At 49.7% G+C, this 16,220-nt stretch overlaps 1 protein-coding gene across 1 annotated transcript in view; it reads left to right on the top strand.

Moving 5' to 3' along the window:
• Positions 1-12,343: 12,343 nt before the first annotated feature.
• Positions 12,344-16,220, top strand: part of Trabd2b (TraB domain containing 2B) — a 205,388-nt gene continuing 201,511 nt past the window's right edge. The window contains exons 1-2 of the mRNA XM_004663248.2: positions 12,344-12,772; positions 14,887-15,447. Coding sequence (XP_004663305.1) covers positions 12,671-12,772; positions 14,887-15,447 — 663 coding nt within the window. The 5' untranslated portion in view covers positions 12,344-12,670. The remainder of the gene's footprint in view (positions 12,773-14,886; positions 15,448-16,220) is intronic.

The raw sequence follows: 16,220 nt of genomic DNA, 5'->3' as shown, positions 1-16,220 counted from the left end.
CCCAACCAAGAGCAGCTTATGGGCGGGGGGGGGGGGGGAGGTTTTATTTTGGCTTATAGACTCAAGAGGAAGATCCATGATGTCAGGGGACAACAATGGCATAAGGAGAAGGTGGACGTCACCTCCTAGTCAACATCAGATGGACAACAGCAATAGGAGAGTGTGCCCAACACTGGCAAGAGGAAGCTGGCTATAACACCCATAAGCCCACCCCAACAATACACTGCCTCCAGAAGGAGTTAATTCCCAAATCACCATCAGCTAGGAACCTAGCATTCAGAACACCTAAATTTATGGGGGACAACTGAATCAAACCACCACATTCTTCCCTGGCCCCCTCAACTGGTAAGCATACATGATGTAAAATGCAATGCATTCCTCCAACTTTAAAATTCCTCATAGTTTTTATCAATCTCAGTGACGTTCAAACATCCCCATAGTCCAAGGTCTTTTAACTGAGCCATAATACCAGAAAAACAAACAAACAAAAAAAACTCCATATTGACACAGAATAAACATTCACACTACAAAGGATAGCAATGGGCATAGCAAAGAAATATTCATCCAATACAAGATTTAAACAGAGCAAACATCAAACTCTGTAGCTCCAAGTCCAACAACTCTAGTCAGTGACAAGTCTCCGAGTCCATTTAATCAGCAACAAGTCTCTGGAGTTCCTCCAGCTAGGCTACTTACAGTCCCAGAAAACCTCATCCAGTGCCAGGAACTCTCCTAGGCAGCCACCCCATAGTCCTGGCATCTCCAGTGGGTCTCTACTGCAATCCACGGTTCATTCTCCTGGCTCCATCGGACCCCCCCCCCCCAGGTAAACCAACAAGCTCATTTCACACTGTCCATGGCCATTTCCATAAAAACAAAACCATGTTACAAATTCAATGACCCTCTCTTTCCTGCATTTGTTATACTCCATAATACTAGGCATGCTGCCAATTTGTTAATCTGGCGGAGTGGGGGGGGGGGGAATAAAGCAGACTTAAGAACAGGACATTCCTGCAGCATTCAGGCACCTTATAAAGATTCTGCATTCTTCCTGTTGTCCCAATGCAGGTTAGCTGACCAATCTCAAAGGTTGGAATCTCTCTAACAATTGCAGGTGAACTGGTAGATGTTTCAGGCCAAAGATTTCATTTTTTCTGTGCCACATCCCTCTGTTTACACCAGTCAGTATCTATGCAATGCAACCCTGCACAAGTTCTCAGGGAAGGGGCATAACAGCAAGTCTCTCACACAAACTGCTTCTAGCCCAGTCTAGGCAAGTCTCTTTCTCACCATCATAAGCTAAACTTCATAGTCCTTATTTCTTACTGCATTCAGGTCTTTCAACTCTGACCAAAATGGTCCCTCAAGCTGTACTTACGGCACTACAAGTCATCTCTTAGGCCAAGGTTTCAAATCCTTCCACATTCCTCTTGAAAATCAGCTCCAAAAGGCCAAAAGCTACACAGTCAGGTTTCTAGAAGCAATATTACTACTTATTGGTACCAACTTTACTGTTGCAGTCAGTTTAACATTGCTGGCAGAAAACAGCTGACCAAGAAAATGGGGGGAAAAGGGTTTATTTTGGGTTACAGATTCAAGGGAAGCTCCATAATGGCAGGGGGAAATGATGGCATGAGCAGAGGGTAGACCTCTCTTCCTGGCAAATATCAGATGGACAATAGCAACAGGAGAGTGTGCCAAACACTGGCAAGAGGAAGCTAGCTCTAATACCTATAAGCCTGCCCCCAACAAGACACTGCCTCCAGGAAGCATTAATTCACAAATCACTGTCAGCTGGGAACCTAGCATTCAGAACACCTAAGTTTGTGGGGGACACCTGAATCAAACCACCACATTCCTCAAGCTTAGGAACTTCCTACAAGTGGAGCTGGATACCTCAGAAGTAGTGAGTTTCTCATCACCTTCTGTCTTCAGCAGTGTCCAGACAATGAGAAGATTAAGAATTTAAGAATCTAACCCAAAGTTTGAACTAAGAATAAAGAAGATATATATCTGGACATGATGAGTTTGATGGGTAAACAGGGCTTTCCAGAGCTGAGAGACCAGGCTGGAGATATAGAAGAGAAGGAGGCATGAAAATACCAAAGGCTGAAGATGGAGTCAACAGGTTTCTCATGACTGGGTTTGGCAAGGAAAAGCCAAGCAAACCTCAACAGCTATGTACCGTGGCAGAGGGTATCATCAGGGCCCCTGCCCGAGCCTCAGCATGGCAAGTGCAGTGCTGCGTGGACATTGTTGCCTACTCAGATCCTCAGAAAATCTCCTTTGGGCAAGGTACGTCTTGTCCAGATAGCTGCTCATTCAGTGGGCCTGGAGGATACTGCCATGCAGGCCCTCCACGAAAGCTCCCATGAAGGCAACCCTGCATGCACTCATCTACCTTTGTAGAACGTCAAAGTATTTCTCCTAGGACAACACTTCCAAGTCCTCCCTCTCTTCTTCCTCCTTCCTCTCTTTACAATCCATTTTTTTGAAATGCCAACTGTATGTAGAATGAAGCCAGTATAACATGCTTATTAATAATAATGAAAACATAGAACCCGTGAAAACCTCTGTACACCTGTAATAATACTCAAATGAGAAATGTATCACCTTGCAATGCCCACACAGACAAATGTAAGTTTGGAGGTACCTAAATACAAAATCTTCTTTCTTTAAAAGATTTTTTTTTTTTGAAAGAAAACAGGACATATAGCTGAAGAGTAAACAAGTTTTACAACATAATGGCTGTATAGGTTGTATAAAGTACTTGCACTGGATATGAATGATTTTAAGAAACAATTCTGAGCTTTGAGCATTAAAGGCACTTGACCTTTAGTACCACCACAACAGATGCACTGGTGTAGATCCCTCTCTCTGAAGTACAAATTCCATACGAACACAGCAAGTGGATTCTGGGAACCACAGACATCTCATCTAAGAGCAGGATTCCCTGGGACCTGCCCAGGTCACCAAGAATCACAGCCATGTGTAAGTACAGCTGGAAGCTTCCAGAGCTTATCTGATCTCAGGACCCATGTTAACACACAAACACAAGAAGGTACTTCGGGGACACATACTTACAAACAGTCTTTCTAGTATTAGTAATGATTGCAAAAGCGACATCACTGTCCTTTACTGTATACACAGTCATCATCTTGCTGGATCCCACAACAAGTCTGGGAGGCACACATGGCTACTGTTTGTACTTCACGGGTGAGGACATTGAAGTGTGGAAACAGTCAGCTAGGAGGTTGTGAAACAGTTTTACAGTGATAAACTCTTGACCACCCCATACATGTAATAATCTATTTGTGCAGTCCATGTTGGCCTTACAAATATCCATAGTAATGGGCAAATCATGAGAGCACCCCAAATTCCTATATGAAATGAGCCTTTCTAGACTCTGCCCAGTCCCACAGAGAATTCATTCATTTTGCTTTCTTGTCCTGACATCCAGCTTCAGTAGTTTTGTCCTGTCCTGCTACAGTGGGGCCTTTCCTCCTAATGAAATCCAACTTTTTGGAGTCCCCTGTGCTTGACTATCTTCTGTCATGATCCCCCCCAAAAAATTATTTCCTGTTACCAGACACTCTGACTGGCCTTGGGACCCCTTTTCCAAGACTCTCAAGCCAGCACCCAGCTGTGAGCCATGTGAGCACTGCTGAGATCACATTGCTTCAGTACTCTTCCCCACTGGGGAGACAGGGGATGCTGAGCCTTCCCTTGCTCACCTCAGTGTTTTGTGTCCTTAGGACAAAGGGAGGTAGCTGGATGGAACTAGGTTTAGTCTATGGCCAGAGCTCAGTCTGCAGCCAAGAGTAAGGCTGTCTATCTTGTCCGAACTGGGTTCAGTCAGGAATAGACACAGCTCCCTATCTGTCTGTCTGTCTATCTATCTATCTATTAATCACCTATCTGAGTCTCACTCATTCTGAGATTGTAGAATAGCTTATTGACCCATCTGAACTTCTGCATCATACTTAGGCTGGCCTCCTTCCTTCCTGTGGAAACAACAATTTCTTCCAAGGCTCAGCTCCATGCAGACTAACAACCCCTCCTTCTCCAGCAGATCTCAAGGATTCATTCAGTGAACACTCCTCCTTGAGATCAGAGGTTGTTCTCTCTGTGTTACATCCTTAAGTCCAAAGCACAAGATAGCTGACGTCTGTCTCCAGAGGTCCACATCCATCAGCGACTCCATTGCTCGACCCTTGTCCAGAGCTGCTCAGTGGCCACTTGCGCTTCCTCATCATTCTCACACTATTTCATAGTTCACTACAGAGTCTCCTGTGAGCCTTCCAAGGGTCACATCCAAGAGTCACCTCTCATTTTATTTTATTAGATGTCAACACCTCTCTCCTAGTTTTTCTCATCTTTATTTCCAAAAAAATCTTTTGAATTTTGAGACGGTCTTGCTATGTAGCCCAGGCTGGCTTAAAATTTTTTAATCTCTCTGTCTCAGCTTTCCAGGTGCTGAGATTACAGCCTCTCCACTCTTCAGTCTGTTTTGATGAGTGCTTCTCTTCCAAAGTTGACATGTGCAGGCTCCCTGGGCTTCAACAAGGACTTCTTCACATCTAGTATCTATCATTTCTAATAGTCCTTTACATTTTATTTCATCTCTGTGCAGCGGAACCTGCTTGTGCCTTTCTAACCCTGTCCACTCCCCTGAGCTGCAGGCTCATTTTTAGGCTTTTTCCCACCATCTCCATGCAGATGCCAGTGGGCAGCTAGTGCTTAGTGTGACCTCAGACTGCCTCCTTGGTATCTTTTCCCTACTCCCTCAGAACTGTTCCTTCCTCAGTCCTACTCTGCTCTGTTAAAAAACAAGCTGCTGGGCTGGAGAGATGGCTTAGCAGTTAAGCGCTTGCCTGTGAAGCCTAAGGACCCCGGTTCGAGGCTCATTCCCTAGGTCCCATGTTAGCCAGATGCACAAGGGGGCGCATGTGTCTGGAGTTCGTTTGCAGAGGCTGGAAGCCCTGGCGCGCCCATTCTCTCTCTCTTCCTCTATCTGTCTTTCTCTCTGTGTCTGTCGCTCTCAAATAAAAAAACAAACAAACAAACAACAAAAAAACAAGCTGCTGAAAACAAAACCCTTAGCCTCAGTCTTATTTCTTCTCTTCCTTCAACTCCACACTGTATCCATTACCAAATGCTAGCTATGGACTTGAACTCTGCATGGACCAAACCAGCTCTTTTCATGTTGCAATGCAGCCACCTGGGTGAAGGCCCGTAATCCCCACAGATGACACCAGTGTCCTGGCTGGCCTGTCAATGCCCTCCACTTGCCACCTCACCATCCTCCACACCAAAACCAGAATTGTCTTCCAAAAATGCAAATCAGGTTTTGATCCTCTCCTTTAAAGTCTACAAGCTTCTTAGTAAGGATAGAATTCAAACGCCTGGCCTTGACACAGTCTTAACTCACTTAGCCCCTTCTCTGTGTTGACCTGGAATTTTCTTCCTCATGACCTTGGTCTGACTCCTCTATTGTTTTTTTCCTGAACATACTTACTATGGTACCTCCCTACCAAAGGGCCTTTGCCTACACTGTTTCTTGTATAGATAATGCCCTTCCCTTAGATCTGTTGATGGCACACTCTTTCTCATCATTCACCAGACACTGTCTACCACTTATGCTGTCTTCATTGTTATTTACCTGCCTGTGTATTAGTCTTCATCAATTGGAAAGTAAGGTGAGTGTGAACAAGCGCCCTTCCGGTCTTGTTCACTAGTCTTCAGCACCAAGCACTGGCTAGTCTCCAGACGCATGTGTGCTGTGTGGATGAATGAACACACACGCCCACTGTCTCTAGAAAGCCACCTTTGCTGCCACGTGCCAGGCACTGAAGCCTGTTAGGCATGAGCTCCACTTCATGGGAAGGAGGCTCTGAGACATACTCCTTGTTCAATCTGTTCTGCTCCACTGCTTCCAGGTGTATGACTTTGGGCAAGTTTTCTCCCTGTGCCCCAATTTCCTCATCTGTAGAATGATAGCTTCCTCATAGACTTGCTATGGACACGTGTAAGCTAGTACATTCAAATGGTGAAGGAGGGAGTTGGTTCCTTGTGCAAAGTACTTGTAACGCCAACATGAGAATCTGAGTTCAGATCCCAGCACCCATGTAAAAGCCAGAAAAGCCAGACATGATAGCACAGGGGAGGTGGCGACAGGAGGATAGCTAAGGTTTTCCTGGCTAGCTAGTCTACCTGCATCCATGATCCTGCGCTGAGAGAGAAGGGGCCGGGGGAGAGAGAGATGCCCTGTCTCAAAAAATAAGGTGAAAAGCCGGGCATGGTGGCACACGCCTTTAATCCCAGCACTCAGAGGCAGAGGTAGGAGGATCGCTGTGAGTTCGAGGCCACCCTGAGACTACATAGAGAATTCCAGGTCAGCCTGAGCTAAAGTGAGACCCTACCTCATAAAACAACAACAAAAAAATAATGTGAAGGGCTGGAGAGATTTCTCAGTGGTTAAGGCACTTGCCTGCACAGCCTAACAACTGGAGATTGATTCCCTAGTACCCATGTAAAGCCAGATGTACAAAGTGGCTCATGCATCTGGAGTTCATTTACAGTGGCTAGAGACCCTGGTATGTCCATTCTCTCTCTGTGTCCCTAGCACGGTGGCACACTCCTTTAATCCTAGCACTTAGGAGGTTTAGGTAGGAGGATCGCTGTAACTTGAGGCCAGCCTGAAGCTACAGAATTCCAAGTCAGCCTGGGCTGACTTGGAGACCCTCCCTCAAAAAAAAAAAAAAAAACAACAGTAAATAAATAAGGTGAAGACCAATTGAAGCAGACACCTGACATCTGCCTTTGCCCTTTGCCCACACACATGTGCATGCATACCCACACACACACACTTCAGGTGAATCCTAATGAACACCTGCTCCCATATATAAGAACATACATACAAACATCACATACATACACACACTCGCAAAAAAAGGAATGCTAAAACAGTACCTAGCACACAGAAAATGATCAATTAAAGCTAAGAATTATTGCAGCATCGAATAGCAGTCCTATGTAGCAAGATTTCTCAATGTCAGTAGGTCTGGCATTTGAGATTAGATAACCATAGACAGCATTGCCCTGCACATTTGAGATACTGAGCAGCATCCAGGCCTCCAACCACTAGATGCCAGTAGCACCTTCCCAGTTATGACAAGTGTTCTTTCAAATCATCAAAGGTCCTTGAGGGCAGAGGGATGGGAAACATGCTGTTGTCAAGCAGTTTGGCATTGCCTGCTCACACAGACAAAAATACTATGAGTTTAGAGTTTAAATAACTTGCCCAAGGCCAAAGAGAATGAGTGGTAGAGCAGGGACTTGAACTCCAGTCTTTCCCACTTACTTCCTGTGCTTGCAGCCCAAGTCCCTCTGTCCATCCCCCCCACCCCCAGCCCCTGGCTGTCATTACAATTGTCACTACAATCACAGATCTGTGCTAATTACACAGCAATGTAAAGCTTTATATGTGGTTTGTTATTTTATATCCAGGAACATGGTCTGCAGCCTTCATTACATTGAGCAGCTGTGTGTACACTTGGGGGCTAAGTGCCATTTAGTGGTCAGCTCGATGGTGTATTTGGTTTCAAGCATCACGTTTCTTCTTTCCCTTTCTGTACATCAGTTGAATCCAGAGGGATGGAGCCTTGCAAAGTTTGGGCTAAAGTGAAAGACAAATCCTGACAATTAGCCCACTGTCCTAACTAGATTGGGAGGCACAGCTCAAAACTGCCATATGTGGTGGGGTCACATGCTTCCCAGTGACTGTGTGCATATGTGTCCATTCATAAGCCACCTCCATTCTGGCATCCATTGTGTGCACACCCTTCCCATTCACATCTGAAAGCTTTGGTGGAAAGGGCTCAGCAAGCATCCTTCTAGCCATCAGCTTCATGACATGAATGTCACTGCTCCCTTCAGAGATGTTTCCATGTCTTATCTTTAAAATAGTGAGTGGGGAGACAAAAGTATCTGCCTCACCGTGTCCCTGAGATACTTTAGGAAAGGTAATGGGTCTAGCATTGGATTGCTATGCATTAACCACATTTCTTCTTCTTCCTTCACTTGCCAAATCATTCCCAGCCCACTCTCGGTACCACCGCCTTCTCTCAGCCAGAATGTGCTTCTCACTCTGCCCTCCTCGGCTTCAGCACCTTCAACAACATGGAATGCAGACAGAAGGCTCTTTCTTCCATCGAACCCTGTTTGGCAGTCATAAACTGGTTCAAATCCTGCCTCCTTCAGGAAAGTCTTGAACTTTATGCTTTTGGCATGCTTAGATTTTTATGACATTGCACCACCCGGTCCTTACATAATTTTTTCTTTATTTAAAATCTATTTTTGTCATTTTGAAAAATGTAATTGACAGTTGTATATGTTTACAGTGTACAACATGATGGCTTAATAATATACATTCATTGTAATATGATTATCACAATCTAATTAATGAACATATTGAACACCACCCACCCTATACATATCTAGATTCCCAGGACTTGTTTATCTTATAGCTGAAAGTTTGTTCTTTTGGCCAATCCTTACACTTATTGGTAGGAATATTGGTACAGCCTTATGAAAAACAGCATGAAAAATCTTCAAAAAATTATAATATAGCAAATTTCATTGCTGAGCATTATAAAAAAAAAGAATCAGTATCTAAAAAAAGATATCTGCACCTTTGAGTTCATTGCAACACAGTTTACTTAAGTGTAATTTTAATGTGCCACCTACAAAAATTTCTTGACTTACTCAAAAGTTGCAAGTAGCTGGAGAAGGGAAGGTCTGTTACACAACAGTGCATATCATGACCCTATAAACATGTTCAAGTAGAGATGACACACTGCGTATCCCTGAAGCTCGCACAGCCAGGCATTGCCCATGTGGAACCTGATGAGTTAGCCTCCTCTGCTGGCATCACACTAACGCGACCTCTCCTAAAGGACAGGATACAAAACTTTCTAAGACCCTGCAGAGTCTTTCCTAGTGCTGTTTCTGACTCTCTCCAAGTCTAGTTCTCCTCTATCATTGTTCCCAGTTCCCTTAATGTATCAAGCATCCTGCTGCGCCTTGCACATGGTCCTACTTCCTCAAATGCCCTTCTTTTCTTCATTCTCCAACTCTTGCTTATTCTTTTGCTGTTGTTGTTTGGTTTTTGTCGCTGCTGTTGTTTTGGTTTGGTTTTTGAGACAGGGCTCACTATGTAGGCCAAGCTATCCTCAAATTCTCCATCCTCCTACCTCAGCTTCCCAAGTGCTGAGGTTACAGGTATGTGCCACCTCTCCAAGCTCCTGCTCAATCTTAAAGACCAACTCCTTCTTAAAGACCAGTCACCTTCTTGGCGAAGCCCTTTGTTGGTGACTTCTCTCCCAAGGCTGCCTGGTTGCTCCTCAGTCCCATCTGTTTGCAGCTAGTCCTTTCCACTGGATGGCAAATTCCCTGAGGACAAAACCTGGCTGGTTTCTCTACACCCAGCATGTCCCTGCTCAGCTAGTGCTGTTGCAGGTATCTCTCCTGATCCTCTCCTGTGCTCTGTGACATGCGCCTATTTCCAGCTTGTATGCAGGAATGCTCTTTGCTGGATCATCACAGTGTCCACATTTTCCCCTGGTACTTTTCCTTCACTCTAGTCTTCAGCTTCAGCCTCTGCTGGTTTTGTAGTCAGCCTCTCTTCTTACCCGCAGGCAATTCTGTCCTTCATTCAGCAAGGATTACCTTCCAGCCAAGGCCGGGGTGGAGAAGGCAGAGGGAGTAAGAGTCAGAACTGGAAGTGAATGTTGGTCAGAAAGTGCTAAAGCCCAGGCAGTGTCTGCCAAAAGGCCAGCACTCAGGCCTGGGGCAAAGCTCTTCCTGGGGCAGGCAGAGTCCTGCCAGCAGCAGCAAAGGCCCTCCTCACTCACCCAGCAGGGTTACCCTTCCGCAGTACAGGGCAGGGCTCCTAGACCTGCTCAAGAGAGTGACTTTGTTGGTTTAGTTATGCTACAAGGCTTTTGCTCCTGCTCCAGCAGTTACAGCCTACAGATTCCTAGTACCTATCTGATTGAACAACTTAATTAAGATGCAATAAAAGACGAGTGGGCCGGATGTGCCCCCAAGCAGAGCAGGCTGCAGTCTGTGCCCCCTCTTGAGCCCTGAGCTCTTTCCCACCCTTCCTACTGGACCTGATGGGCAATGGCAGTAAACACAGAGCTCTACCATTGGGTGTGGAGGTTTGTCTCTATCACACCCTCCAGGGTCCAGGGTCCATTGCAGAAAGATGGCAGAAAGAATGTCAGAGCCAAAGGAAGGAGAGGAGTGCTTACAATACTGTCTTACAAAGTGACCTAGATAGTGATGACCTCACAGTGGCTGATGCCACCTCCACAGAGCTGCATAATAGGAGAGGAAATGATGACATGAAGCGTGTGGAGTCGTTTCTGGTGTCCACTTCTTTTTTTGGTATTCCTTTTAGTGGTTTAGAGCCTGGGTTCCGCCTTCTGCCCCTCCAGGCATCTGGTCTTCCTCACCCAATCTTTCCCCATCCCTCCTTCTGGTTGCTCAGTGTGGTGCTCTGAGGCATGAGTGGGAGAAGTGGGGAGAGCATGAAGCTGCAGTCAGGAGATGTAGGCTCAGGCTCTGGTTCCCCACTATGGCCCAGCTCCCCACTGACCTCTCTGGCTACAGTTTGCCCCTTTCATCCATGAGTCCTGTAAGTGAAGCTGTTCCCTTCAAATCCTGTAAGGACTTCTCAGGCGGAACTGTGCATATACAACAATAGACCCCTGGCCTGGCAGCAAGGCACAGCTTCAGCTCCTGCCTCCTGCTCTCTACTCCATCCTCCTAACTGCTGGTAGTGACCTTGGGCACTGGCGCCCTCACACCTCTCCCCCTTGGCACCTACTGCTGCCTCTCCTTCTGAGCTACCTCCAACTAACCCTTCAAGACCACGTTCTAGGACTCATCCCTGTGACTCCAGCTGTGTTAGGAACATGTTTTCTGTGCCAGGCATTTCCCTGTGTTTCTGGCGGGATTGCCTATATTTTGCAAATCTGTCCTTGTCTGTCTGTCAACTGCAGTCTCCTGAAACCATGACCGAATTCATCCTTTAAGCTCTGACTCCAGGGCAGTGAACTCAACAACTCTCCTCAAACAGGTTAGACAGAGAGAGGTGTGACTTAGTTTCCCTAATTGTTGCTAATGGTCCAGAAAGTTGGGTCTCGTCTTTTAAACTTCTTTGAGCCTCCATCGTCTCCTGGGTACAGAAGCGAATTGGTTTTTACGGAATTTTAATTCCTGTACTTTAAGAAAGGAACGTGAATTCTTACCCTGCCCTACCCACACACAGAAATTCTGTGTAGACCCAGGAAAACAGATGGGAGACAACTGGCCAAATGGAAGGTCCAAGGGACTTTGACGACGATCGCTTTCTGTCCTTTAAAGATGTCTTGCTTCAACTCAGCGAGTGTTGGTAAAGCACCTAAGGTACATACCAGTGCTCAGCTGTACAGCATCACCGCGATGCCAAGTTCTAAATACCAGCTTCTCTGGATGTCCCTTGATTACTGGGTTCTCCGGTAGTCTAGCTGTGCCTGCCCAAAAGCCGGGCTGCACTCTCGCCGGGACTCGCGCGTGTGCTGGCCGAGGGCGGTCCACGTCCCACATTTGCCCTGCCTGCCACTCGGGCCCGGCGGCACCGCGGAGCCCACGGGCGTTGCGGAGCGCGTCCCCTGGCGGCGGCGCTCGGAAGCCGCGGCGCGGCGCGGCGCGGGCGCCGGGAGAGGGAGGGAGGGGAGGCGGAGGCGCGGGCAGGGGAGGAGAGGAAAAAGTTGCGCTGGGAAGTTTGGAAAGTTGGGAAGTGGCTGCCGCGAACTTCGCCTCCCTCCGCGCGCGTGAGAGGGAGTGAGCGAGGGAGCCAGCGGGGAGCCAGCGAGCGCCTGCCATGCCCATCAGACCCCGCCTCGCCGCGCCCGGGCGCCGAGCTCGCCCCGACTCCCTGCGGCCCGGCCCGGCCCCGCGCGGCCCCCGGCCCCCGCCCCCCGCGCGGGTCCTCCCCTCCCCCCGCCCGGCGGCCCCAGCCCCCCGCCCGGCCCGGCCCGGCTCCGCGCCGCGCTCCCGCCCTCCTCTCTGCCTCCCTCCCTGCCGGCCGCGGAGCAGCATGGCGGAGCCCGGGCAGCGGCCGCGCGGCCGCCCGCCGCCCCTCTGAGCCGGGCTCGGGGGCCCCGGGCTGCGCAGAGCCGACCCCCGGCCCGCCGCGCCCCGCGCCGCACTTGTCCCGCTGCGCGCCCCCTCGAGCGCCGCGCGCCCCTGGGACCCTGGCGTCCGCCCCCTCCCCGGGTGCCCCGCATAACCCCAGGTCCCCTCGTGACCCGGGACCCTCACGCCGCTCGCCCGGGACCCCTGCGCGCTCGCAGAATCCCGAGGCTCGGCCAACCGGGCTGACCGCCCTGGTGAGCGGCCCCGCCCCAGAGGATCCCCTTCTTCCAACAGCCGGAGCCCCGCCCCAGAGGGACCCCCAGGTTCGGCAGGGACATCCAGCCACGCCCCAGAGGGCTCCCAGCATCTCACGCCTGGAGCCCGGCGCTCCAGAAGATCCTCGGTGCCCAGCTGGGGGGCACCCCGCCCTGCTGAGGGGGCTCTGCCCAGGAGGGTCCCTCGTGTCCCGCGGGCTCCCGGCAGGATGCACGCCGCCCTGGCGGGGCCGCTGCTCGCCGCCCTCCTCGCCACCGCCCGCGCCCGCCCGAACCCCCTGGACGGAGGACAGTGCCGGCCGCCCGGATCGGTGAGCGAGCGCCTGCCCCGCCACTCTCCCGCCCACCCGGGCACCCCAGCCCGTGGGCGATGGTAGGGGACCTGCCTTTCTCGCCCACCTTACTCCACCCGCTCCACCTCCGCCCTTGGGGCACAGCCTGGGCGCTCCCCCCCACCCCCAGCATCTGCCTGCCGGGGCTCCTGCTCTGAGCCCAGCCCAGCCTAGCGGAGGAGGTGGAGCGCTTCCCCTTAGGTTCTTTCCCCACTAACTGGTACTGTCCTCTGGGTCTTGCTTGAACAGTTTCTTTTCTTGATACCCCTTTTCATTCTCTGGTGCCTTTCATTCTGTCTTTATCCTTTGGTGACTCTCTGTCTCTCCCCCTATCTATCCACATTCCTTGCCCTTCTCTTGTCTGGCTTCCTGCCCTTTTGCTCTCCTACACACACACACACACACACACACACACACACACGCACACACACGCACGCACGCACCCACCCACACACACACCCTCTTCACAACCCTATCCCCCTCTCTTGGCCCTCTGGTTCTGACCTAAGGGCAGACTATCTATCCTCTGGTGCTGACTCCCATTTCTCTCTCTGAAGCTCAGCACCTACTATTCCAAGTGCTCCTGTTTCCTGAAAAAGGGAAGAGTCCAGGCTCGGAACAGGAAATGCCACAATATGCTAGCCAATGTTTCCTTTGGGGATCAAGTAATTACCAGTTCTCCTGATTTTCCTTCCCAAGTCAGGAGTCCCTCAGTTTCCCTCAGGATTCTTCCCTTTAAGTATAGATAAGTGCAATAGCAAGAAGTCTGAATAGGGGCCTAGGGAACTGGCGGGGTCCGCCTGTGCTGCCCTGTTCGCTGGGGGTGGGCTGACCTCGGGCAAGGTGCACCTCTAGCAGCCTGCCTTGTGCAGAAGCAGGGAGCTCTTTAGCTGGCAGGCACTCGTGTATCTCAAGTGTGTTCAGATTTACAACTTCTAAAGTTCCTTAGTAAAGTATGGTACCGTTGCTTCCACCAACTCCCCAAAATATAGTCCCTTTGTCTCAGCATCAGGCAAAAAGCTTGTCATAAGTTGATGTGAAGTTTGCAAGTGGTCAGTGTACACTCCATGAGCTTTGCTGGATGGAAAATGTCTTTTCCTAAGAGAAATGATAGTCCCTTACTCATGCCCCTTACTCCGGTTCTAATCCAGATCCGGGAATTTAGCCCCATGATGTGTATAATACCCTGCTCACATGCATGCGCACACATACATACCTGCTGAAAGCTTAGGTCATAGCCAATGACAGCACTGCGCATAGAGACCAGGTACACATTTTTTTTTTTTTTTTTGGTGGAGACATCTGGAAATCACCCAGAACATGTACATTTCTTGGGATTAATGCTACGTTTAATGCTACGGGTCCTCTCCTTGCAAAGTTGAAATTGAGTGAGGTTTGACTTTGCAAGGGTTTAAAGCACTTTCTCATCTATAGCCTCAGTTGGTGGAGCAAAGTAGGTAACACCCCAGAGCTGCCCTCCAAAAAGAAAACCATATCCACTCTGAAGAATGGGAAGGAGCTGTCAAAATAGGTGTGCTGTTTTTAATAGGTGTTCTGCTTTCAAAGCGCGCTTGGCATGTGTCTTCTAATGGTTGTATTTAAAAGTTATATGACTTCCTCCCTTCTTGCCAGAGCAGGACTCTTGGTCCCCCTCTCCCCACCCTCTACATGAAACACCACTGGTGAAGGTTTAGCTTGGCCAAGCATGAACGTTCTCAGGTGGTGTGGCAGTCCTTGGCTCTCATAGTGCAAGTTAGTCATAAAGAGACCCTCCCTTCACTGCCCACTTCTTCTGTGTCTGGCACTGTTTGGAGGACTTCAGATACATGTGTGGTGTCTTTAATCCTACCCCCAAACTCAGCCCCACTTTACAGATGAGGAAACTGAGTCTGTGGGAAGTGAAATGATTAGCTCAAGATCACTCGTGTAAGACAGAGCAAAGCCAAGATTTGAGTGTGTGGCTTTCAGCTTGCAAAGCTATTGCAAGTGGGTTTCTGCCTTCCATCCCCAACCCCCCCCTGCCAGCCACTGTGCCCACCCTGGCTCTGCTCTGCCACCTACAACCTCATTGGTGTTCTCCTCTCCCCTTGCAGCAGAGGGACCTGAACTCCTTCTTGTGGACTATCCGGCGCCATCCCCCAGCCTACCTATTTGGTACCATCCATGTTCCCTACACCCGTGTCTGGGACTTCATCCCAGACAACTCCAAGGCAGCCTTCCAGGCCAGCGCCCGTGTCTACTTTGAGCTAGACTTGACGGACCCCTATACCATCTCAGCACTGGCCAGCTGCCAGCTGCTCCCTCATGGGGAGAACCTGCAGGATGTACTGCCACATGAGCTCTACTGGCGCCTGAAGCGCCATCTGGACTACGTGAAGCTGATGATGCCCTCGTGGATGACGCCAGCACAGCGCGGCAAAGGGCTCTATGCCGACTACCTATTCAATGCCATTGCTGGCAACTGGGAGCGCAAGAGGCCTGTGTGGGTCATGCTCATGGTGAACTCTCTCACGGAGACTGATGTGCGCTCCCGGGGTGTACCTGTGCTGGACCTCTACCTTGCCCAGCAGGCTGAGAAGATGAAGAAGAGCACTGGAGCTGTGGAGCGGGTGGAGGAGCAGTGCCACCCCCTCAATGGGCTCAACTTCTCCCAGGTAGGAACCCCCATGTCAGCTCAGGAAGCAATCTCTCTTGCCTTGGTCCTGGTTTCTGAGTGTTTTGTCTTCCTCCAGCAGGCTGCCACATCTAGGTTCTTTTATGTTTTTGCGGGGGGGGGGGTCTTTCTGGCCCTGGGGCAGTACTGGGCTGCCTTGGTGGGATGAGAGGAAGCTGGTGTGTGCCAGAGTGTAGTGCTTCCCTCCATTTCCGTGGTTCCCTGTTAGGGATATCCACTCTCCACCTGCTGTGCTTGCCTGAGCAGGAGGAATTTCCCTGGGAGCATCAGAATGATCCACAACAGAAAGAGGGAGTTGCCCATGTGCAGCTTCCCCAGACATCTTGAGAGTATGAGGCTGTTCTGAGGCCGTGCGTGGTGTGGACACACACTTGCTGCTGTGTCTGTATGGAGGTGGCAGCATGGGAGAGGACATGTGCCAGGGCTGGGCTGGCTGAGAAGGTGGTTGTGAACTTGCCTCTACCAGCTCCGGTTTGCTGTTTCAGGTGAAATCCTGCATAGTTCCCCGTGGCCTTTGCTGAACTCTGTGACTCTGGGGCTGCCTCTAAAACCAGGAGAAAGTCAGGGAGGAGACTTTGGGGGTTAATAATTTCAGAGAAATGTGTTTGCTTAAGGTTGACAGTTTTGATTTTTGAACCTAGGAATGGGTGCAGGGTGGCTAGGCGAAGGGAAGGGCTTAAGAGGTTTAAAGTCTCTGGCTGCCAGAGACCTGATCCAGCAAAATGTCATTAAAAGCCTGTCTCCATGGGTAGA

The sequence above is a fragment of the Jaculus jaculus genome, chromosome 5 (genome assembly GCF_020740685.1).
Source record: "Jaculus jaculus isolate mJacJac1 chromosome 5, mJacJac1.mat.Y.cur, whole genome shotgun sequence".
Classification (NCBI taxonomy): domain Eukaryota; kingdom Metazoa; phylum Chordata; class Mammalia; order Rodentia; family Dipodidae; genus Jaculus; species Jaculus jaculus.
Note: the sequence above shows the minus strand (reverse complement) of the source record. Positions and strands in the feature narration are given on the sequence as shown.